This window comes from Hirundo rustica, chromosome 18 (genome assembly GCF_015227805.2).
Source record: "Hirundo rustica isolate bHirRus1 chromosome 18, bHirRus1.pri.v3, whole genome shotgun sequence".
Classification (NCBI taxonomy): Eukaryota; Metazoa; Chordata; class Aves; order Passeriformes; family Hirundinidae; genus Hirundo; species Hirundo rustica.
This window is the reverse complement of record NC_053467.1, coordinates 1,736,850-1,760,455: the sequence shown is the minus strand read 5'-3', so window position 1 is coordinate 1,760,455 and position 23,606 is coordinate 1,736,850. Positions and strand designations below refer to the sequence as shown.

Sequence of the window (23,606 nt, the reverse complement as noted above, 5' to 3'; positions counted from 1 at the left end):
GCAAAATCAGACAAGAGGGCTGGGAGGATTACATGACAGTGCCATGTCGATGCCTGGATGCTCTGGAATGGATAATGACAGGCTGGTAAGGGGTACCAGATTTGCCTAGGAGTTAGTAATTTTCTGTTGATTTTGCACAGCTACTCCTAAACAGAAAAAACTCCTGTTTTTCTGCAGGTTCATGAGGTAGAGTATGCACTGAGTAATCAGTCATTTGACATGGTGGGTTAAGGTCAGTGACATGGCCTAGGAGCACAGCAGGACTTTGGATTGCACCCTGAAGCACAGCACTGTGCCATGAGCTGCTGAGAACAAGATCTGGTCTCCTGAGAATGTGCTGCTTCCAGGCTGCAGGAGCTGAAACAGAATTCATCCCCTGGGGAAGCAAAAATCCTGTCAAACCTCTAGGTTTTAAATTCAGGATAAAATTGGTCAAACTGGTCACAGAAGGAGTAAGACTGAAACCCTCAGTTTTGACTAAATTCAGTAACAAATGAGACTTTAATTTAAAACTTCACATTTGGAGCATCTGAAGTTGCAGGTATCTATTTTATTGACACTAAACAGAAAATATCTGTGTTCATAAACAAAGGGAAAATTACTTCCACAGCTGGAGAGATACTTTGTGGAAGTTCTAGTTATCCCAGAAGAAGCTCATTTTTCGGTTTCTGACACCACCTAGAAAGGAGAGGCTTTGTTTAGTCTACGTGCACCCAAGGTGAGTTTTTTGATCCCTAAAATCATCCATCTCAGTGCACCATCCAGCTACGATGTGCAAGGGGAGCATGAGCCAATGCAGGGGTGTTTGGAACCCTTCAAACCACTGTGTGAGTTGAATATATGCAGGTAACACCAGGACAGCCACCATCCACAGCTGAGGCATTGAGAAAATATTAATTCCATTATTTCACTGGTAAAATGAGGACACATGCACTGCTAAGCTTATTCAATCTTAACAGGGGCCTAAGCCTTGCATTTGGCCTGGAGCAGGCGCAGTCTTTCACCAGGCTGTGTTTTACAATCTCTGAATTTCTTATCTCCCTTCTCCCCTTACAACGAGGCCCCAGTCTGGTGGGAAAAAAAGCTTTCAAGTCTTTACCAATATTCTGTTACCTGCTTTCAGAAAATGCCATTTCTTCTTTAGTGCACAGAAAACAACCCAAAACCAACATGTCATAAAAACATGAAAAAAAAAAAAAATCTGTAAAGTAGATACATTAATACTCTCACACTGAGTATTTTCTAACATCTCCCTGGTGCAAGAGCATCTCAAATCAGGATTTTAACCTACAGGATATTGCAGAGAGTGGTTCACAGTCAGCCTGTTCACCTGGGGATATCCAATAGAAGATACCTGAAATCTTGCCTCTGTCTGGGCTTCCAATTCAATTAGAGATTAAGCATTCCCTCTATAACCTTATCTCATGTCTAGAGACTTTGCTGAGCAACCTGGACTCAGCCATCCCCTGGAGTTTTGGCAAGATAACCTGGCAAGCACTGAGCCAAAGCCTTTTCCTGGTGCTCAGCTTTAGGTGGGGGTAGGAGCGCTCTGCAGAGGGACATGGACAGGCTGGATTGATGGGCCAGATCAAACAATGCGAGGTTCAAGGAGACCAAGTGTCGGTGTTGGTCACAACAACCACCTACAGCGGGGAGCTACAGGCTGGGGACAGAGTGGCCAGACAGCAGCCAGGCAGAAAGGGACCTGCAGATGCTGGTCAACAGCTGACTGAACACGAGCCAGCAGTGTGCCCATGTGGCCAAGAAGGCCTATGGCACCTGGCCTGGATCAGGAATGGTGTGGCAGGGCCAGGGCAGTCACTCTTCCTCTGTATTTGGCACTGGTGAGGCTGCACCTCGAGTGCTGCGTCCAGTTCTGGGCCCCTCAGTTTAGGAAAGATATTGATGGGGTGAAGTGTGTCCAGAGGCTGGTGAAGGGTCTGGAACACAAGTGCTGTGAGGAGCAGCTGAGGGAGCTGGGGTTGTTTATCCTGGAGGAGGCTCAGGGGAGAGAGAGCTCATCACTCCCTACAACTCCCTGAGAGGAGGGTGCAGCCAGGTGGGGTCAGGCTCTTCTCCCAGGGAACAGGGACACCACAGGAGGACACAGCCTTAAACTGTGCCAAGGGAGGTTCAGGTTGGACGTGAGGAAGAAATTCTTCACTGGAAAAGTTGGGCATTGGACTGAGCTGCCCAGGGAGGTGGTGGAGTCACTATCCCTGGAGGTGTTTAAGGAGAGCCCTGTCACTAAAAGTCCTTGCAAAGAGTCTTTCACTGTCTTTCTTGCAAGACCCATTTAAGGGGGCCAGAATAAAGTCTGCTCAGAGCCTTCTCTTCCTCAGGCTGAACAACCCAAATCCACTCAGTTTGTCTTTAAAAGCCCTTCCTTCCAGAGCTGTCCTTTCCAAACGATGCCTGTGCCTCTGGCAAGGCACAAATCTGCTGCTAGACTCATTTGAGCAAAGAGCACACCTGCAGTAAAGCCTTACCTTTGTAGTGAGGCATCCTCGGGCCTTAGCTCTGAGCTTATTTACTTGGTTCTCAGCAGTCTCCGCCCTCTCCAGGGCTTCACCTATCTTATGCAGGGCAGTTCTCAGTTTGGAGAGATCAGTATTGGCTTGTTCATCCTGAAATTCCAAAAGAAAAATTTAAAACCATCTGGCAACAGGCTGGGGCACAGAGCCAACTTTTAAACTGACAGTCCCATGAACTGGTAAATAAGTATTTGCTTCGCTTTAGTGACTCACTGCTTCCTCAGCTTGTCTTCTGTAGGATTTGATTTTCTTCTGCAGTTCATCCACCAGATTTTGTAACCTAATCATGATCCTCTTTTGCTCTTCACACTGTGGAAAGAGAACATGCAATTTTATGTCCTTGGGAGACAAAACATCAGAATTGCTTTCTATTTTTTACCCACATGGACAATGAGCACTTTCAGTCGCCGTTCAGATTTGCAGATGTCTCTCAGAACCTCTGAGGATTGTTTACGTTCTTCTTCCAGTTCAGCTTCTAATTCTCGGATCTGATGAATTAATCAAGAATTGGCTTTAAGCCCTCTCATCGGACTTGGAGAAGAAAGATGTTTCTGACACCTATGTTCAGTGCTGGTTCCCACCTTGGCGTCCAGCTTCTGGATCTCCTTCTTCCCTCCCTTCAGTGCCAGCTGCTCAGCCTCACTCAGGTGAAGCTGCATGCTCTTCACTGTCTGTTCCAGGCTCTTCTTTGTCCTCTCCAGGTGGGAACTGGTGTCCTGCTCCTTCTTCAGCTCTTCTGCCATCCTGGCTGCCTTGGAAAGGAGATGACACAAGAAACTGGAAGAATCTGAAAGAACAGCACATACTGTGCACCAGCAGATGATTAACTCCTGTGTCCTGCTGACCATTCCTGCCACCCCACTCCCTATTTTGGTTTTCCATTTTTCCCATGACATGATAATGGCAAAAACACGGCAGGAAATAGTAGTGAAAAGGATGGGAAAAGTCTGCCTTACTGCACACAGAGCTGGAGTGACAGAAAGGAGCAGAATGCTCTGACCCACTGCACGGTCCCACTGTGACCTCACCAACAGCTGCGTGCCGGGGGAAACCAGCCACAGCAACGGGAGAGTCTGGGAACAGGACATGGAACACCTGAAAAACTTCTGTGTCAACACGTCTGGGGTGTGCTGAGTGCTGTGCTTTAGTGCGTGCCCTGCTACTGCCACAACCTCCTGGACGGAAGTGCCACAAAGGCACAAAATAGTTTAAAATAATCTATGTTATTTAAGACTAACTAAGATTTATTTTGGTCTCAAATGTTGGATTCCTACACAATATAATTAAGCACTTTGATGAAACATTATAATTAATGTTATAGTTATATATTTATAATTAATGTAGAATTCAACAGATTGCTTTGGCAGCAAAATATCTGAAAAGGTCTAAATTGAAAAATGTGACCACTAGACATTTTATATAAATATATATGTGTATGCGTGTATAATTCATTGTAATGTTTTCTTTCTCTTTTATTCAGACAGAATAGAAAGCATTAAAACACAAGAACACCTCAACATGAGGAAGAGCTTCTTTCCATGGAGGATGGCAGAGCTTGGAACAGCTGCCCAGGGAGGGCATGGAATCTCCCTCTGGAGACATTCCAAACCTGCCTGGACATGTTCCTGTGTCACCTGCTGCAGGTGACCCTTCCTGGACAGAGAGGTTGGAGTGGGTGATCTCCACAGGTCCCTTCCAATCCTAATAATACTGAGATTCTATTTAATTTTTTTTTTTCCTTTAACGAGCAAATTGAAAAGTTTTCTTTCTATTTTAATTCCACATAATGTATCTAAGATTTTGGTTTGATCCTCTGCATCAAAAATCATGAGCAGATGGAGTCCCATGACACACCAGTCCTATTGCCTGCTTCAGCTTCACAGGTCTTGCATGGGAGGATTTAACACCAATCTTCAATGGAAATTTACAATTGTCAGTTAAAAAATTGCTAAATAGGATTCTGCAAAAAGATCTGTTGAGATGCCTTAGCCACTTTACTGGTTTCAATATTGCAAGATTCTTTGTGGATTATATGTTTTCATGCAGCACTGAAGAAAGCTATTTTGTTTTTGACTGACTAAATGCAGGTTTAGTTCTTTATGATGGCAACAGCCCCATCTGTCAGCAGGACGAGTTCCCTGTTGCTCTAAACCTCCTCAGACACAAAGCCTTTTCAACCAGTCCCACAGACTGTTCCTTGTCCAACATATGACAAGAGTATTTACATTAATTCCCAAGAGCAATGCCACTGGAAGCCTTGAAAATTCAAAGTGAAAACCACAGTAACATCCTCACATCTGTCATTGCCTTCTTAGCCCTTTCTTCAGCGCTTCTTGCTTGTTCAGTAACATCCTCTATCTCTGTTTGGAGTTGTGCCATATCAGTTTCAAGCTTCTTCTTTGTATTAAAGAGGCTGGTGTTCTACAAAGGAGAAAGAGAGAGGCTTTGAGTGTCTGTCTTTGGTCTGTTACACATAGAGATCATCAATTACCATTCATTCTCCCTCCATCAATCTCTGGGCCCCAAAATACATCAGTCTTAGCAAAGCTAAACTACCTGGGTATGGAGGAGCTGTGCACGTTCAGTGGCATCCAGAAGCTCCTGCTCAGCCAGTTTTCTCGATCTCTCTGTCTGCTCCAGGGCTGCCCGGAGCTCCTCAATCTCAGCCTGCAGCAGGTTTGTCCTGCGCTCCACCATGGCCACCTGCTCCTTCAGGTCATCCTGTGCTCTGACAGCATCATCCAAGTGCAGCTGAGTGTCCTGCATTGGAAGAGCCAGATTTATCCTAATGAGTTTCTTGAACACTGTGCTTAAAAAAGAAATTGACCGAATGGTAAAGCAAGACCTTGAGAGCTCCCTGGATGCTGTGCAGGTTCTTCTGGGCCTCTGCAGCCTGGCGGTTGGCATGGCTCAGCTGGATCTCCATTTCATTCAGGTCTCCTTCCATCTTCTTCTTCAGCCTCAGGGCTTCATTCCTGCTCCTGATCTCAGCATCCAAAACACTCTGCATTGTCTCCACAATCCTTTCATTGTTCTTTTTTAGCTGGTTGATCTCCTCATCCTTGTCAGCAATCTTTCTACTGATTTCTGACTTCATCTGAGTCAGTTCTTGGTTGACACCAAGGATTTTGACTTCTTCATGCTCAAGAGCTGCCTTTAAAAGGAAAAGGGGAAAAACAAAGATGAAGGTAACATTTCAGAAACAGGATTATTGAGCCAGTACTCAGTGCCTTCATAGAACTTCCTAAAGTTTGTGACAATCAACCTTGCACACAGCTACTGCCAGAAAAGGGAACAGAAAGCTGCTCATCATGCTCTTTACTATTTACAGTAATATTTAACTCACCTCTGCCTCCTCCAGAGCTAATTGCAGACCATTTTTTTCAATTTCAGCTTGCTTTTTGGCTTTCTCAAGGTCTCTGATCTTTTTGCCATTTGCAGTAATTTGCTCTGTGAGATCAGCTGCTTCCTCTGTGAGAGAAGAACAGCATCAACCAGAGGAGCTGAACTCTATGCTTGGTTGCTGCATTCAGCACCCCTTTTGCACACATAAATAGATACATAACACAAATGTATGTGCGCACACAATGGTTCACATGTCTGTAAATATGTACAGATAAAACTAGACACAACCAACAGATGCAGGCCAAGTGGGGCATCAGGTGTGCACGGTGTGGTTTCACAGCCCTCCTTACAGAGAGCCTGGAAGAGCTCTGCATGAGTTGCATCTACAGATAGGCCATCAGGGTGTAAAACAACAGGTCCTGTCTTTGTGTTCAGTGCACCTGTAAATCTCACTTTCATGAGCTGCTCAGTCTCCCATGGTCACTACCTTTGCCTGGGAAATGGTACCTCAGTGTCTGCAGAAGATGAGAGAGCCAGGACATTTGCTTTATTGGCTTAATCACTTTACAGTCACTCTTGGCAACTTTTGGTAAGACACTGATGTTGTGCATGAAGATGGAGAGCACGGGAAGGACAGAGTGCTGTCACTTGGTGCCCTCGTGCTGACATGAGTGTGCTCGTGGAGCGCACCTTGCTGTGGTTGGTCTGTGAAAGCTAACGGGAAACCAGAGCCAAACACGTACGCTGGAGAGCGGAGTTCTCCCGTTTGATTGTTTCAAGCTGATCTAAGGTTTCCTCATAGGCATTTTTCACTTTGAAAACCTCTGTGTTCAGCGAGCCTGTTTCTTTAGAGAGAGCTTCTCGCTCCAGCTGGCTCTCCTCATACTTCCCCTTCCATTCTGCCGTGACCTGGAAGACATCATAGAATCATAGAACGCTTTGGGTTGGAAGGGACATCAAAGTTCACCTAGATCCAAATCCCCTGCCATGGGCAGGGACACCTTCCACTATCCCAGGCTGCTCCAAGCCCTGTCCAACCTGGCCTTGGGACACCTCCAGGGATGGGGCAGCCCCAGCTGCTCTGGGCAGTCTGTGCCAGGGTTTCACCACCCTCACAGGGAAGAATTTCATCCTAATATCCAATCTAAACCTACTCTCTGTCAGTGTGAAGCCATTCCCCCTTGTCCTGTCGCTCCATGCCCTTGTAAACAGTTTCTCTCCATCTTCATGTTAGCTCCCTTTAGGCACTGGAAGGCCACAGTTAGGTCACCCCAAAGCTTCTCTTCTCTAGGCTGAACAATCCAAATTCTCTCAACCTTTCCTCATAGGAGAGGTTATTATGTTTCATTTCCTGCTGGCACTAAAAATGTTATTTTGTCTGTGATGACATTTTGTACTAGATAAATAATGCAGTCTCTGAAACCAGGACAAATTCCTACTGCCATGCCCATAGTGGCTCTAGTTAGATTCACCTTGACTTCAGTATTGACTGATGTACAGTGTTATTTTGGCTTTCTGGTAGGCTACACTTGAAAGATACCGTGCTCATTTATGACCTTATCAAAATTCTGCTGTTTCCTGTCGAGGGCAGCTGCTGATGTGTTTGCTCTTTGTATGTCCAGTGCCAGATCCTCCACTTCCCCCTGCAGCTTAAACTTCACCTTCTCCAAGGAGGCACACTTGGAATTCAGCGTGTCTGCCTGCTGCCCTGCTTCCTGGAGACGCTGAGAGAGCTTTTTCCTTAAGGCACATAAATAAAACAAGTGTATGATTAGAAAAAATCATTGCATTATGTGTCTCAGTTAAGACTATATGCAACCCCCAAAAAAATCATTTAAGTGAGGCTACTAAAAGTGGGTCTATGTCCTTCCCAATGTACATGTGGACAGCTCATCTCATCTATTCCGTACTTGGCCTCCTCGAGCTCCTCTGTGCGCTGAATCGCGTCCGTCTCGTATTTGGTTCTCCACTGGGCCACTTCACTGTTGGCCTTGGACAGGGCTCGCTGCAGCTCCCCCTTGGCCTCCTGCTCCTCCTCATATTGTTCCCGGAGCAAGTCACAGTCGTGGCGAGCCGACTGCAGGGCGTGGGCCAGGGCGTTCTTGGCCTAAAAAATATCCACAATATCATGTATTTCTGTTAGGAGCAGGAGACCATGTGACCTTCTGAAATACCTGAAATATGATCACTGCAGTGTGGGCAGAACACAAAGGGCTGGGGCTTTGTAAGTGTTCAGGAAGCTGCCTTAATCTGTCACCAATTCTACTGCTGGAAAAGACCAAAAGTTATGCTTTCACCTTGGCATATGCTGTAGCTTGTCTTCCCTGTGGCTACAGAAGCTAAACAAATCACATAGACCATGGCTTTAAAATTTAAAAACAAGAAAAAATTCACCAAGCTGAACCAGCTTTCAGCATGCCAGAGTCATCCTTTGCACACAATTCTTCCTGTACACATCCTTCCCCGGACTAATTTTACTGTGTTAGACTATAGGCAATACTTACAAACTCCCAAAAGTGGTTTTCAAATTAACTGAGACCCTGATACATTTTGAAGCCTTATCAGGTGCTCAGTAGTTCACACTACCTTGATCTCTTCCTCCAGCTGCCTCTTGAGTTCTTCTATTTGCTGTGTAAGTGCTTGCTTGCTTCTGGACAGCTGCAGCCTTACGGCTTCTTTCTCTTTGAGTTGACGGCTTAGTTCCCCTATGACAAGGGAGGGCAAGTTCTCAATACTGCCCAGATTAAGCATCCTGAAAACACTCATATATTTTAATAGTAGTAGTAGTAGTAGTAGTAAATAATAATAATAATAATAATAATAATAATAATTATTATTATTATTATTATTATTATTATTATTATTATTATTATTATTATTAATTATAATGATAATTAGTGGAATCACACAGCACTCTTATCAGTTGCTCTCATTATGTACATATGTCTACCATTGCACAATATATTTTAATCCTTCAAAATACTTTTGTTGTTCTTTCTTTATCTAAATTCACCTGATTCCCTAACTGTATTCCTTATTACAGTTCTGATCCACTAGATGCTATTTTTTTTCCTGAAGAGAAATGCTTTTGAAAATTTGCTTAATTGCTTTTTTTAAAGCCCAATTTTAATTGTGAAGCAGTAGGATTTTATGCTGCCACATTGGCTGAACTGACACAAAATGCTGTAGCAGTTTCCCGTAAATGGCCTTGTGATGTGAGAGATAAACCCTAAAGTTTCATTTCATAGGGTTTACAGTAACTGGAAAACATTTATTCCATATCACCCTCTGTCCTGGGGACTGAAGTACACCTCTCCCCTTTCTTGGAGAGGTGCCTATAGCTTATGCCATCGTCTCTAGAATTCTCAGTATTTCTTGTAGCTTTCCAATATCATCTTTTTCCGACTTTTCCTGAGCTATTTTACATTTTTTCTCAAATTTTCAATTTCATTCTAAGACTCCCCTTGAGCACTGCGCTCGATGACCTTACAACAAACTGGTCACAGGAGGGTACACCTGAGAGAATCTGTTTGCTACTGAAGGGAAAAAATATCCTCTCAGCACATCTTTGTGCCTTCCTTACCAGACTCTGTCTGGAGCTGGGTTTTTTGCATCACCATCTCAGTCACATTCCTCTGGTGCCCCTCAAGTTTGGCTTTCATCTCACTCATCTCATCTTCCAGTGTGCGATACCTTTTTTCCAGAATAGCCTGAACGAGAATAAGGAAGTGGAATCAGTGTAGGTGTGTTTGTAAAGTTCCCATCAGACAGAATTATTGGTAATTCGAGTATTTAAGTTATGAAGAAACACCTTGGACTTGGTAATGGTCTCTGTACGACTGGCCAAGTCATCAATCTCCATCTTCAGCTCGCTCTTCTCCTTCTCCAGCTTCTGCTTCACGCGTTGCAGGTTGTCGATCTGCTCGCCCAGCTCAGCTGTGCTGTCCGCGTGCTTCTTGCGCAGGGCGGCAGCCGTGGCTTCGTGCTGCAGCGTGGCCTCTTCCAGGTCACGGCGCATCTTCTGGAATTCTGCCTCGTGCTTCATGGTGAGCTCTGTTTGAGCAGTGGTGGCTCCTCCAGCCTCATCGAGGCTTCCGCGGATTTCCTCAAGCTCCCGAGCCAGCTCAGCACAGCGCTTCTCTGCTTTTGCCCGCGCCGCTTTCTCACTCGTGGTCTCCTCTTCCAGCTCTGCAGCACGGGCCTGTAAAACAAGGGAATGGCACATCAGGAATTAAATAGGGAACAAGTCATTCAGTGCTTAGGTTACTGCATATTTGTCACAGCAGAACACCAAGAAATTTGCTCTGGAGACTGTAAGCAAAACAAACTTCCTTCGAATGTCACTGTTTTGGCATTGTAGGTAAAGGCTTACTGACAGGAAAAGACCTATGGATTAACTCATTATAGCTTTAGATCACAGCTTTCTGTTGTTGTATTGGGTTTGCATGGCCAGGTTTTGGTAGTGGGGGGATACAGAGGTGGCTTCTGTGAGAAGCTGCTGGAAGCTTCCCCTGTGTCTGACAGAAGCAATGCCAAACTGTGGACACCAAGCATTATTGGTGGTACTACAGTTTAAAACTAGCAAACAGTAATGATGAAGTAGGTACATAAAGTCTCTTGCCTGCAATTCTCTCATCTTCTTCTGCAAATGGGTACCTGAATTTTGCTGTTCCGCAATTTTGTTTTGCATCTGGTTGAAATCAAAGTCTTTCCTGTGAAAGAGATGTTCTTTTTATTAAAAGAAACAATGTCCAGTTAAAGCCAAATAACAATTTTTTCACTGATTTTTTTCTCATACTTCCTTAATTTTTCATCTAAATGTTGTTTATCATTCTCCAGATCTACTATGGTTTCCTGTGCAAGCTTCAAGTCTCCCTCAAGCTTTCTCTTTGCCCGTTCAAGGTCCACACATGCTTTTCTTTCGAGTTCCAAAGATCCTTCAACCTGCAACATAAACATATATAAACATGAATATATAAACAACTAAAGAATCTGCTCCTTCTCCTTGTGTTGAACATGCTCACATCGTTCACTTGCTGCTCCAGCTTGATCCTAGCTTTGGTGAGGGTATTAACTTTGTCCTCCTCTATTTGCAGGTCATCCACTGCCTGTTGCTGGGCTTCTTGCAGGGCTTTCTTCTCCTTGACTAACTTTGCAACAGTCTCATCCAAACCTGTCACTACTTCAGACAGATTTTTGACCTATTGGAAGGCAAAATACTTTAAGGTCACTAATAATTTTGACCCTCACAATGAACACTGCTGATGAACTTGCTGTCAGACTCCCAAAGAGGCTTTGACCATTGCATGGTCACACTCTACAATCTCTCTGTTTATATATCAGCCCTTCAGAAGTCACAAAGCAATGCTGGACTTTAATTTTACTGCATTTTTGCATGCTTATGGGTTGTTTTTCTTGCACAACAGAGGTGCCCAGATTCAATACCAGGCCAATAAATCTCCTTACAGAGCAGCATGTAAGCATTCAAGTTTACTGAACCTTTGCAGCCTATACATAGACAAAGCAATTGTTATTAAACATTCCAGAAATAAAAAAAAAAAAACCACCTTGTTTTCAATGGCATGCTTTTCCTTTTCAGCCTTCACCAAAGTTAACTCAAGGTCATCCATATCTCTCTTCAGCTCAGAGCATTCATCCTCCAGTTTCCTCTTTCTGGCTGACAGATCAGCATTCATCTCTTCATCATCTTCCAGCTTTTCCATTACCTCCTTCATTTTTGCTTCCAGCTGGAATTTCAGTTTGATCAGCTGGTCGCATCTTTCTTCAGCATCAGCCAGATTTTCATTTTCCTTTTTATGGAGAACAGAAATGTGTTTCATTATCACGCATTGGCACTGACGCTTGCAGAAATCACCTGCTTATTAAGTGGCTTGTACACGAAATAACAGAATTTCCTTTCAGCCCTTTCCTGAACACTCAGACAAAACTGATGTAATCTGAAGAGCCAAAAATTATTTAAATTACATACAGCTTGTACTTGCAGCTGTAGATCTTTTTTCTCTTGCACCAGAGCCACCATTTTTTCTTCCAGTTTGCTCCTCGTGGCTTCTGATTTAGCCAGTTCTTCTTTTGTTCTCTCAAACTCTTCCTTCATCATGGCCAGCTCTTTCTCAGTTCCCACACTTTTTAAGAGGGGTTTGAACTTGAAGTACAGCTTCATCCAGGGCCACTGCTTGACTTTCATGAATGCACGGATGTTGTACTGGATGCAGAGGATGGACTCCCTGCAACCAACGTGATCCATCAGTACTGTGAATAAAGCCCATCTCTGAGCAACCAGACCTGGCAGAGGACACACACCTGTGGTCGAACATTCTTTTCAGCTCAAGTCTCCGGAGGTACCCCCTGCACAAAGCCTGGGTCCGTGTGATCAGCTGTCCTAAACGGTCATCTCGCATCTCTTCCAGGACACCCAGCAAACCTGCCTTGAAGAACACCTGCAGACAAAGGACAGACATCACTCGTTGCTGGGCTTGCATTTCAACGCAATGAATGTTTGGCAAAATTAAACATTTACCTTAGTGTGTCCAAATCTGTACTGAGTATGATCTATCGCAATGGAAGAGAGCAACTTTTCACACGCCTTCCTGCTATCGATAAACTTTCCTTCTGGAATGACACTGGCATTCAGAAGGTGGTATCTGATAAAACAAAGAGAAAAGCTTACCCATCAGTACCATTTCAGTGCACAAGATGCCACAAGAACAGCTGTCAGTTTGAAGATACAGAGGAAGGCTGAGTCTGGCTCACACCTCCAGCCTCAAATAGCAAAGCAGTAAGAAAAGCAGCAAATAGCAGCAGGACAGTTCAGTAGGTTCCAAGGATGCATTACAGCCCTCAGTGAGACTGAAGGCATGGACAGTCTGTTCTCTGCACCTGAGAGACTCTGCTCGTCTGTGTCAGTCATTACCACTACTCTAGGGGTCTCTAGAATTCTCTCTGAATCTGTTCTAGCTGTAAATTCACAAAAATTGATGGATTTTAAGAGTAAGGGAAACTGCTTTTCTGAACCATATCCAGCTTCTCACATTCCTCATGAACCATGTAACCCAGAATTAGACTTTGTATCCAGCAATGTTCTTCCTAATCCTACACTGAGAGGTTATTCTATACCTATTTTCAGCATCGACACACAAATCTGCCCTCCCACACCAATGGCTGGGCCAATGCCTTCATTTGGGACCCAAAACACCATTCCAGCCCTTCTCAGTGTCCTGCTCCCCAGCACACCCTGCACAGAGTTGTAAGGGGGGAGTGATTGCTTTGTTCTTAAAGATCTGACCCTACATTTGCCTTTGTTATAACACAACGAGCAGATGACCCCAGCTGGGTTGTCCTGAATTTAGCAACCCTTTATAAATGTCTTATTTGCAGCAGTTCCTGTGATAAGAGTTCTTGGTTGTGGGGTTTTATCTATAAATGAATCTGTAAATGCTGTAGAAATGTTAGCATGTAGAAATATTAGCCCACCACAAAATGAGAGGGCCATGTGGAACTAACTTGGATTTCCTGTTGGAGCCCCTTTTGTTACTGCAGCTCTATTTGCCAGTCAAACTCAGCATTTCATCAAGAAGTTGTATTGGTTTTAACACAATTTCATCTTTGTAAAACCATTCTAGTTAGAATTGTTTAAACCACACTCTTCAAACCTCTACTAGACAGCAGTTAAATACAGGATGTGCATAGACCACCCTCTGTATTTTTGCTGAAACATGTTTGTGCCCAATTTGAGAATTAAAGCAAAGAAGATCCAAACATTCAGATTAACTGGAATAAATTAAAAATAGGTTTTGGCACACAGTATTGAGGAAGGCATCTGGGTGGGCACTGCCCACACAGACCATGCTATTGGATAGGTCTTTTGCTTTCCATGCATATTAAATATTAAAATAGTCTTTTCCTAACAACTGTAGCATGGACTGGTTTAGCACGGCTCTTCTTTCAAATGAACTGGGCTCAATGCAAAAACAAGAATGTTATTACTGACCTTTGTTTGAAATCCCCATATGGTATCTTGTTAGGAAATCCTTTCCTGCAGATCCGAATGCCTTCCAGAACACCATTACACCGCAGCTGGTGCAGAACGAGCTTGTGATCCATCAGGCCTGTGACAGAGCAGCACGGGGACATACTGATTGCTCCAGCATTGCTCTTTCTGCCCCTTTCTATTCTATGCTTTATGAATTACCTGGGGTCTTTGTTTCATTGGGAATGATGCAACGCACAAAGTGAGGATGAGTGGTTCGTAAGTTAGACATCAGCTTATTTAGATTTTCCTGTAAAACAGAGATAATTTCTAATCTCTGTATTATCTCAGTTCTCAAAGTGATTTGACTCTGCTGAAAAGCAAAAATTCAGAACTTTGTCCTTTCTCTGCTACTGAATATTCTACAATCCTGTGTAGGCATCAGCAAAGTAAGTGACTACTACTGAAGAGCTTCCCTCCTGTCTTAAAATGAAAATGTGGCTGTGGTGTGACAGTCTCTGCCAGAGAGCACACTTACCCGAAAGAGTACAGAGACAGTTTGGAAGGAAGAGCCCTTCTTCTTGGTTCCTTTCTTCTTCCCACCACCTTCCGCTGGAAAATGAGATGACAGCCCAGCTGAGAAGTGCTGCAGATCCCTTGTTAGAACTGTGCATCTAACACACGGCACACAAGCACTGGCTCAACACTGATCCACATCAGGTGAGAGGCACAGTGGGAAATCCCAAACTGGAAACAGAATCCTCCCAGCCTACCTTCATCTATGGAAGCAAAACTGGCATAAAGATGGCATAAAATTTTCATAGATGATTTCTGGTACAGCCCAATGACAGTTTCATTCAGAGGGTCCTTGTTCTTCTCCAGCCAGCCAGTGATGTTGTAGTCCACTGTTCCAGCGTAGTGCACCAGGGAGAAGTGGGCCTCAGCCTTGCCTTTGCCAGGTTTGGGCTTCTGGAAGCTGCTGGACTTGCCCAGGTGCTGGTCATAGAGCTTGTTCTTGAAAGAGGTGTCAGTTGCCTTGGGGAACATGCACTCCTCTTCCAGGATGGAGAAGATGCCCATAGGCTGAATAGAAAAATATTGTTTTCAAATAAGATGAATTTCAAGCTATAATAATACAGAGTGAAAAGCATGCTAAAATTGAAGAACCGAAGGTATTTTATAGAGAATTAGCCTGGGAGGAGCAAATAAACAAGATTTATTTTTTTTTAACAGCTGGTAATATACTTAAAAGAACGCATGAGATTTTAATATACAGTTTTGAACTATCCAGACAGTGTGTGGAAAATAAAAGAAGTCAGGCAAAAAATGTGCAGTAACTTCTTAGAATACAGTAGTGACTTCTTACTCAGACATGAGGCTTTCTGGGATTTGAATTCAACTGAGAGAAAACCTGAGGGGGAACCAATACACAAAGAGGAAGGAAGGAAGGAGGGAAGGGGGAAAGGAGGGAAGGAAGAATAAAATTAGTGTCTTTTTAGAAGACAGGATACAGTCTGATTTGCAGTCAGTGGATAATTAATTAATCAAAAGGATCATATTTAACAAAACAGAGCAGGTGAAGAGACCTGAAAGCTTCCCACAGAGATTGTACTGAAGGCACTCGGTGAAAACACTCTCAAGAACCCTTTACAGATCCAATTTCTGTGATTCCACAAGGTGCTTAAGGAACTGACCTTCTCAATGAGCTCAATGCAGGCAGCCAGGTCCATCCCAAAGTCAATGAACTCCCATTCAATGCCCTCCTTCTTGTACTCCTCCTGCTCCAGCACAAACATGTGGTGGTTGAAGAACTGTTGCAGTTTCTCATTGGTGAAGTTGATGCACAGCTGCTCAAAGCTGTTAAACTAATATTTGAGTAAGTGTGTTAATAGTGTTAAACTGCCACTGATCAGTTTTTTTCACAGAGATGTCATGGCAAGGTCAAGCCAGACTGTCCCAAAAAGGGTTTTGATAACAGAATGTACTACGGGTGTCCAGGCTTACAGAAAATTGTGCAGTGCAGTGCAGGGTTGCTGCAGCCTGAATTGCCCATGGTTTGGGTGGCCCTAATGTCCCTAAATACAGAATCTGTGGGGAGACAGACAGCAGCTTCATGGCTGTGCTTCTGCCATGTCTCTCCTCTTACAAAGTGGGCGATGGATCTACAAAGGCAGAAGCAGCTTCAGACAGACTTGCCCTGGTCTTGAGGGCTGCACTGGGGTGAGGAGGAGGGAAGCTCAGAGAAGACAAACAAACAAACAAAAAAAAGCATTTAGAGACAGGCAGAAGTCTGAGAGCATTGCAAACCTCAAAAATCTCAAAGCCAGCAATGTCTAAGATCCCAATAAAGTGCTGTCTCGGCAGCTTCGTGTCCAGCTGTTGGTTGATGCGCGTCACCATCCACAGGAAGAGTTTCTCATAGACTGACTTGGCAATGGCATTCACCGCCTGGTGCACCTGCAGGGACGTGGTCACACAGCTGTGTCAGGGCACTGCCAGTGCACCCCCAGAGCAAAACACCCCTCACCATGCCCACACACAGTGGGCTAACAGGCCTTAATCATTCTCAGATGTGACCTGCACCCGTTCCTTTTCCTTAGGGAGAGCAGGTCCCTGCTGCTCCTTGACACTCACCTGATCCACTGTTTGGCCCTTCATGACATATTCATTTCCCACTTTCACTCGGGGATAGCACAAAGCTTTCAGCAAGTCTGCTGAGTTCAGGCCCGTCAGGTATGCTGCTTTGTCAGCCTCTGGAAAACAAAATAATTACTGGAAATATTTTCTTCTTAGCTCGGACACACACACGGGGCACTGGAACCAGTCAGAGCTCACTCTGAAACTTGCAACTTGATTGGCTTTACCCCATCCACAAATCTTGACTAACATTCTCATTTGCTTTCCTCAACAGCTTTGTAGGACTGGTCCTCATGACAGAGTGGCTACGGCAGCCCTGAGAGATGTGGTGAAACCCACGAGTGCACTGTTGATGGGACAACGCAAAGTTTTTCTCATCAAGCCACTTCTCGGCACTGTCACCTAGGCAGAACAAGTGTGTATGTGTGTTACCCTGGTTTTTCTGAGTTTCTTTATTAGCCTTTTGATTTTCATAAATGGAGTCAGATCTTTTAGTTACTGTAGAATATTAGAGCAGTTTTCTACCTTTCCCACAGAAGTAATATAAACAAACCCTTTGTTTTTCATTCTTTGTCCTTTGTTTGCATATTTCTAACCTGAAAACAATTGTAACTGACAATTCGTCTGGCCACTGAGGCTGAGGGGTGGAAACCCCAAAAAGCCAATCTTCTGCTAGACCCACAAATGTATAAAAAGTAAAAGAATAAACAAAGGGGTCTCTTCTCTCCGCCCTTTCAGCTGGAAGCTGGATCAGAAGAACCTCTGCAGAAATCTCTTGTCTTCGTGTGATTTCTTTGTGTTTCACGGTGACATATGTGTAACCAGAAACTGGAGGACACTACAGTAATGTGCCCCAGGCACAGGCTCCTACAGCAGAGTCATCAGGAATAAACTGGAAGCAGAAAGTGCCTCTACTTGAGGTGCCAAGTTGAAAATCAAACTTCATTTTTATGTTTATCAAGGAACAACTGCATCTCGCCTGGAAGACTCCCTCCATTTCTACTGAAAAATGTCATGGAAACAGTTGGAAATAGTTCTCTCCCAGCCTTGAAGGCATTACCTTCTGTGCCATCAGGCTCTGCCTGCTCCTCACGTGGTTTCTGCTTGAACTTCATGTTCCCATAGTGCAGGATCGCCCCCATCAACTTGTAAATCCCCATTTTCTCATCGAGGCTGAAGCCCAAAGTGTTGATGGCCACCTGCACACCAGACAGATCAGCTGGTTTTAACAGCGGTGAGAGCGAAAGTGACACTGTCTCTCCTCGCTAACTGTACTCACATCTGTGGCAACGAGCTCCTCCTGGTCATCGATGCTGGCCACAGAGATCTGCCCTTGGCTGATGAAGGGATAGTCGTAGGGGTTGGCTGTGACAAGGAGCATCTCTGAAAGGCAAACACAGGAGTGAGAGCCTGGCAGGGAAGGTGGGACAATGGCTCAGTGAAGTTTCATGAGCTCTCCTTTCTTTTGCATCCCAAACCCTTGGTTTTCTATTAAGAGGCCAGAAAGACAGAGTAAAACCTTTCACCTGCCTTCCCCTGGCTGAGCAGTCCTTCCAGTTTAATATGCTGTCAGCTGAGAGCTGCGCTGTCTGTGTGGCAGGCACAGAACACAGGCCGTCCACAGAAAGAGCTTTTAAGAAAGAGGCTTTTGGAGAAGGCTCATTTGTGCTTTTCCTCATACATGACACACACAGAGTGGGAGGATGGGAGCAGGAGCACCACCCTGGGAAATGTCCTGTGGATAGTTGGGAAGGATGGGCAGAGTGGATCGAGGATGAGTGCAGCAGCTGGGTGTGTGGCAAAAGGGACAGATGTGGGGCACGGGTAGGGAGTGCTGTGGCAGTGGGAAGGGGGAAAAGGTCAGAGGGGTTGCACTGGAAACAGGAAAATAACCTTTGCCCATGCGATGAAAAGCTCAGATAAATGGTTTGTATATCAGGGTACCTGCCCATCCTGCACCCAGAATTGCTCACCTTTCTGTTGAAGATTATTCACAGGACCTGGCCCATCTAAGTCGGAATTTCTACACCATGGAGAATAGCAAGGGGCAAGGCAGAGTACATTGGCCACCCCTGCACCTCACCTGCACACAGTTTGTGTTAGAACTTATCCAGGGAGGATAAATGGAGATGGAGTAAAGCCCTGGTGCGACCCTGTCATGCAGAGACACAAGTACAGCTTGGGGAACTCGGGCAGGGCTGATGCTGCAATGCTGAGTTTGTAAATCAGCACGTGATCCCTGTTCTGCACAGACTGAGTCACTGCCAAAGGGGCACCTGGGAGCGTGTGACACAGGGCACAGTGTCCTGGTACCGCTGGACCCTCTGTCACCGGGCGGGCACATGGAGGGAAACGTTTCCCACGCTGACTTTACTCAGTGTCACCAGGTGGTGGCTGTCCTTACCAAGCAGCTCAGGCTTCTTATTGGAGAGGATCTGGTAGAAGATGTGGTAGCTTCTCTCAGCTTTCAGCTGGAAAGTGACTCTTGACTTTTCCAGCAAGTCTGTAACACGTAGGCACATTTTAGACATTTTTCAGGTTCTTTAATTTCTAGCAAGGCTGTCACCCTGCCCCCCTCAGTTACTCACAGGTCTCAATGTCACCAGAGGCCAGTTTCCCAGAGGTTCCAAAATGGATCCGAATGAATTTACCCTGGCAAGCAGACAGAAGGTGGTGGTCAGTGCAGCAATCTCAGAGTGTTTTTACCTCTTCAGTCTTAGTGACAGCATCACCAAATCAGTCTGGTTAGCTTTGACATATATAGATAAAGGGGAACACTTTGCTGCAGCAATATAAGCATGAAACAGCTGCCAACACATCAGCATTTCATAAAGAACCAAGAAACTGGTCAGCAAGAACATTTTTCCCAGCCAAGGGGCTCGCAGTCACAGCTAACAAGCAGGCAAAGAGCACTAGAAACACAGGAGGGCAGAGGGACAGACACAGGATGACTCACAAAGCGTGAGGAGTTGTCATTTCTCACGGTCTTGGCATTCCCAAAGGCCTCCAGCAGTGGGTTGGCGCTGAGGATTTGATCCTTGAGCGTACCCTGCAGGAATAATTGAACAATTATTGAAAAGCACCATGAGCTATGTGGTAGGAAGAAGTGACTCTATGGCATGATTACATATGCAGCCATGTGCACTTCATTTCAGCTTTGCAGTGCTACTGCAGCCCCTTCTTGACTCCAGCACCAACTCCTGGGGGTAAACAACAAATAACTCATTTTCCTCTTATTCAGAGGAAATTTGTCTTATTTTCTCCCACAGTCAGAGCTCTTAGGTCTCAGCCACGGGGACAGATTGATCCATGTCAAGAAACTGCAGCCTCTGAATCTTCCTGCACACCTGGTTCCAGTCCAGGTGAAGCTACACCTTGGCAGTGTCAGCTCTGGTGGTTTGTATTTATTGCTGTCCTCACCGCACATCACCCCCTGGTCCGGTCCTACTGCCTTTCAAAGCGTGGCTGAAACTAATAAAAGCTATTTTGAGGCCGTGGTGAACATCCTGGACTGCCCTTCACCAAGCCCTTCCTCCCCACACCTTCATCAGGGACGCCTTCTTGGTGGCCGGCTCCCCGCTGGCGGCGATTGTCGCGTAGTACTGGATGACGCGCTTGGTGTTCACCGTCTTCCCGGCACCGGATTCCCCGCTGGCGAAAGAAGGCTCAGAGTGAAGAATAATCTGCCCACGTCTCGTTGGAGACAAAGTCCCGAGTGGCAGATGCACTTACGTGATCAGGATTGACTGGTTCTCACGATCTGTCGAAGGGAAAAACAGCTGCAGTCAGAGAAGCTGCAGGGAAAGTGCTGGTTCACAGGTAGCTGTGACCTGGTGTCCGGCAGGGGGAATGGAACAAAATCTCTGCAGGCGAAACTGAAAAGGTGCATGGTCTACTCTCCACCTCTCTTTCCCTCCCAATACTCCACTTCTTTGTCTTCTCTCCTCCTCCTTTGCTGATCCTCTGCTTGTTTTCGCTCCTGTCTTTTCAATTCTTTACCTTTAATACTTTTAAATATGGGACAGGACTTTATTCAAATTAAAACCATGTGTTTTGGTGACAATATTTCTACCAGCTCTGTTCTGAATCTATCTGCTGTTCCTTGAAGCTGCATGCAGGTGTGATGCCCAGGGACTTGTGATATTGTGTCCTGTCCAAGTGCAACTGCCCTTGGCAGAGATCCCTGTTAGGCTGCTTAGCTTGGTACTTCGACCAGAAATATAGATAATGCACAGCACAACAGCACAGTGCTTCCAAAATAGAGAAAATATAGAAAATACAGAAAATACAGAAAATATAGAAAATATAGAAAATATAGAAAATATAGAAAATATAGAAAATATAGAAAATATAGAAAATATTTCGGGAGGTGGGGAAAACTGTCAGGAGCTGGTTTTTGCATCAGCTAGGCTTGATAATAAAAACCAAGCAGATAATCTGCAATATTACACAGACCAAGCACTCTCCAAGAGATGGGAAAGGCGACTGAGCCGTGGCAGCATGGAATGGCACTTGGCAGAAGCAGCGGTTCTGCACACATGTTTTTACTCCAAGTCTGGTCAAAATAGAAAAGCTCACCAGTCAGCATGAACTGATAGGCGTTGTCAGAGATGGAGAAGATGTGTGGAGGGGCCTCCTGGCGCTTCTTGCCTCGGTAGGCCAACACCACCTCGGGGTTGTACACCGGCAGCCACTTGTAGGGGTTGACAGTGACGCAGAAGAGCCCCGAGTAGGTCTGCAGGAAAAAAAATAGAGGCGTCACTGAAGTCCAGCTCCTGCAGCTGTATTTTCTCCTTTGCCAGAAGAAGGAGCTTACATAGATCATCCAGGAGCTGTAGCGGTCCTTCAGGTTGTAGAGGACAGCAGGTTCATGCAGGTGGATCAGCATGGCCACATCCTCAACTCTGTCAAACTTAGGAGGGTTCATGGCATACACATCGTCAGGTTTGACAGCAACTGTCTGTGATTCAGAAAAAGAGCAAACCTTGGTTCAGCCACACTTGACAGTCCTTCCACAACCACAGGGAAATAATAACATCTCTAAGGCTACTCTAATTCATATTTTTCTTTATGTTTAACTGTGCTAAGCAGGATATGGCTATTTCAGGGAAAACACTGCAGCCAGCCAGGAACCCTACAACACTGCTACAATGACAGGATGTACATTTACTGGAATTGTTATGACCACACGGACATGATTTGTGCTGGACCAGATCTTTCAACACATTACCACTGCTTCTGAGCTTTAGGTCTCTGCTGCTCATGGCTGTAAGAGCCTGGGGCACGTCGGCTGGCCAGCCAACTTCCCAGCCTCCAGGGTTCCCATGACAGCGACAGGGAGCCGAGACACAAACAGCACAAGACTCATAAACAGCAAATCCATCCTTGGGACAGACTTGTTCCACTCCCAATCAAAGAAAGGCTCTGTCTCTACCAAACAGCACCATCTGCAGGGCTCACACCGTGGGGAACCATCCTGTCACACAGCCAGAGCCTGTGGATATGTTGTGGGGGCGGCAGAGGTTCACAGCTGGCAGCAGCTTAACTCAGCCACTGCTTTCGAAAAGCCTCGTAGCACCTACTGCCAAGACGTTGGTCGTGGCTGTTCTTTGAACTGCTGCAGTTATTCTTACAAAAGGTATCAGGACACGAGCTGCTAAGACATTTCAGCGTTTTGGAAGATTAACACCTTGGATGTTCCTCTGGGAAACTGCAGCCAGTGTCACTGACAACTTCATATGTAAATGCGACTTGCAAAGTATCTGTCTGCTCAGCTACCAGCAAAGGAAGGAATTTGTGAGTGGATATGACAGCTTTAGCTGAGAAAGCGTTAAAAACTAAGTTAAGACTGGCAAGGCTACAATCCAACCTGGTTTAGAGCACTGCCTGGTTTTTAGAGCCCAAACCAAGAATAATTATCCAATGAATACTTTTATCCTACCATCCAGAGCTATACTTTCCTGTGGAGGATGTGCTGGTCCCAGTCAGAGGACAGGGGAGGGCAGGGCAGATTTCTTGCCTGAGCTAGCCTGGTGCTTTCTCAGTTCATCCCCAGCAGATGCCCTGGGTCCCTAAGCAGGGCTGGGAGAAGGGCCACAAGGAATGCACTTACTCTGCCATCCTCTGTCTCAACAGTTATCTTCCCGTCCTGTGCAGCCTTAATCCTCCCCCTGGTGTACTCCACCTCGGGGTCAGCCACAAAGCAGTAGGTCTTGGCATCAAATGGCCGGTTCTGGGCTTCTATTCTCTCCTTCTCCGATTTGCGCAGGTACGGTGCAGCCTCACCAAAAATCTCCATGCCAGCGTCTCTGCTCATGGCTCTGAAAGACAAACCCTGCTGGGCTGGTCCCCTGCGTGGTTCTTAGGGCAGAGCTGCACATCCACGCTCAGCTGGCTGCTGCAAGCTCACCCCTCCCAGCTCTCAAGTGTGTGAAGCAAGATCTTGAGGGAGATGTTTGCTTTTCCATGCTGGAAGGCACAAAAGCAGTGGAGAAGAGCTCCCACCCTTCATGCCCCCAAGGGAAAGAGATCCACATCCAAAGGAGGAGGAGGGCTCCCCAGGGAAGTGGTCAGATCTGAAGGATTCATGTGGTCCTTGGAAAAGGAAGATTATTTGTCTTCTGGTTTTTAGTTCATGACTTCCCCCACTCTCTATTAACATGGAACCTGCTCTAGTCTCTGGTGAGCAGCCACGGTGGGCAGGAATGGACATGTGCTGTGGCTTGTTAAAGGAGCTCATGGAGAGGGAAAAACAGGGACCTGCCCACAGTGAGCACAGGAGAAAAGCCAGCTCGTGCCAGCCTGGGCAAGCTGTTAGTTTTCATGCCTCAAATCCTCACCTTAACAATCAGTCAACAGAAAGCGAGAAGGAACCGGCTGACATCTGGTGTCTCTGAAAGAAAAAGAGTCAAAGGTCAGACTTCAGCTAAGCTGCAGCCTCTCCAAGGCCCAACACCTTTCACTGTGTCTCTTGAAGGCCAGAAAAGTTCACCGGGGACCACTCCTTCCCTGCCCAAGGAATGGCCCAGTGGGGAATCTACAGCAGAATTCCCACCACAGTGCTACAGCCCTGTGAGGCTCCAAGCATGGGGAACAGGACCTGT

The 23,606-nt window shown here is 45.6% G+C and overlaps 1 protein-coding gene across 1 annotated transcript; it reads right to left on the bottom strand.

The window, feature by feature from the left end:
• Positions 1–1,269: 1,269 nt before the first annotated feature.
• LOC120761116 (myosin-3-like) lies at positions 1,270–22,819 on the bottom strand. Its single transcript, XM_040082013.1, has 39 exons — positions 22,616–22,819; positions 21,320–21,463; positions 21,082–21,238; positions 20,236–20,263; positions 20,046–20,154; positions 19,460–19,552; positions 19,092–19,155; positions 18,908–19,006; positions 17,783–17,886; positions 17,564–17,702; positions 16,501–16,619; positions 16,174–16,323; positions 15,561–15,731; positions 14,640–14,949; positions 14,405–14,478; positions 14,089–14,176; positions 13,888–14,005; positions 12,418–12,541; positions 12,201–12,337; positions 11,869–12,124; positions 11,447–11,689; positions 10,904–11,080; positions 10,678–10,823; positions 10,501–10,591; positions 9,691–10,080; positions 9,463–9,589; positions 8,466–8,584; positions 7,790–7,986; positions 7,420–7,619; positions 6,623–6,778; positions 5,881–6,005; positions 5,380–5,688; positions 5,091–5,294; positions 4,830–4,955; positions 3,116–3,286; positions 2,918–3,022; positions 2,748–2,843; positions 2,490–2,627; positions 1,270–1,287 (listed from the first exon to the last, which is right to left on the bottom strand). The coding sequence occupies exons 1-39, from the start codon at positions 22,817–22,819 to the stop codon at positions 1,270–1,272; spliced, it is 5,826 nt and encodes a 1,941-aa protein (XP_039937947.1).
• Between the last annotated feature and the right edge of the window lie 787 nt (positions 22,820–23,606).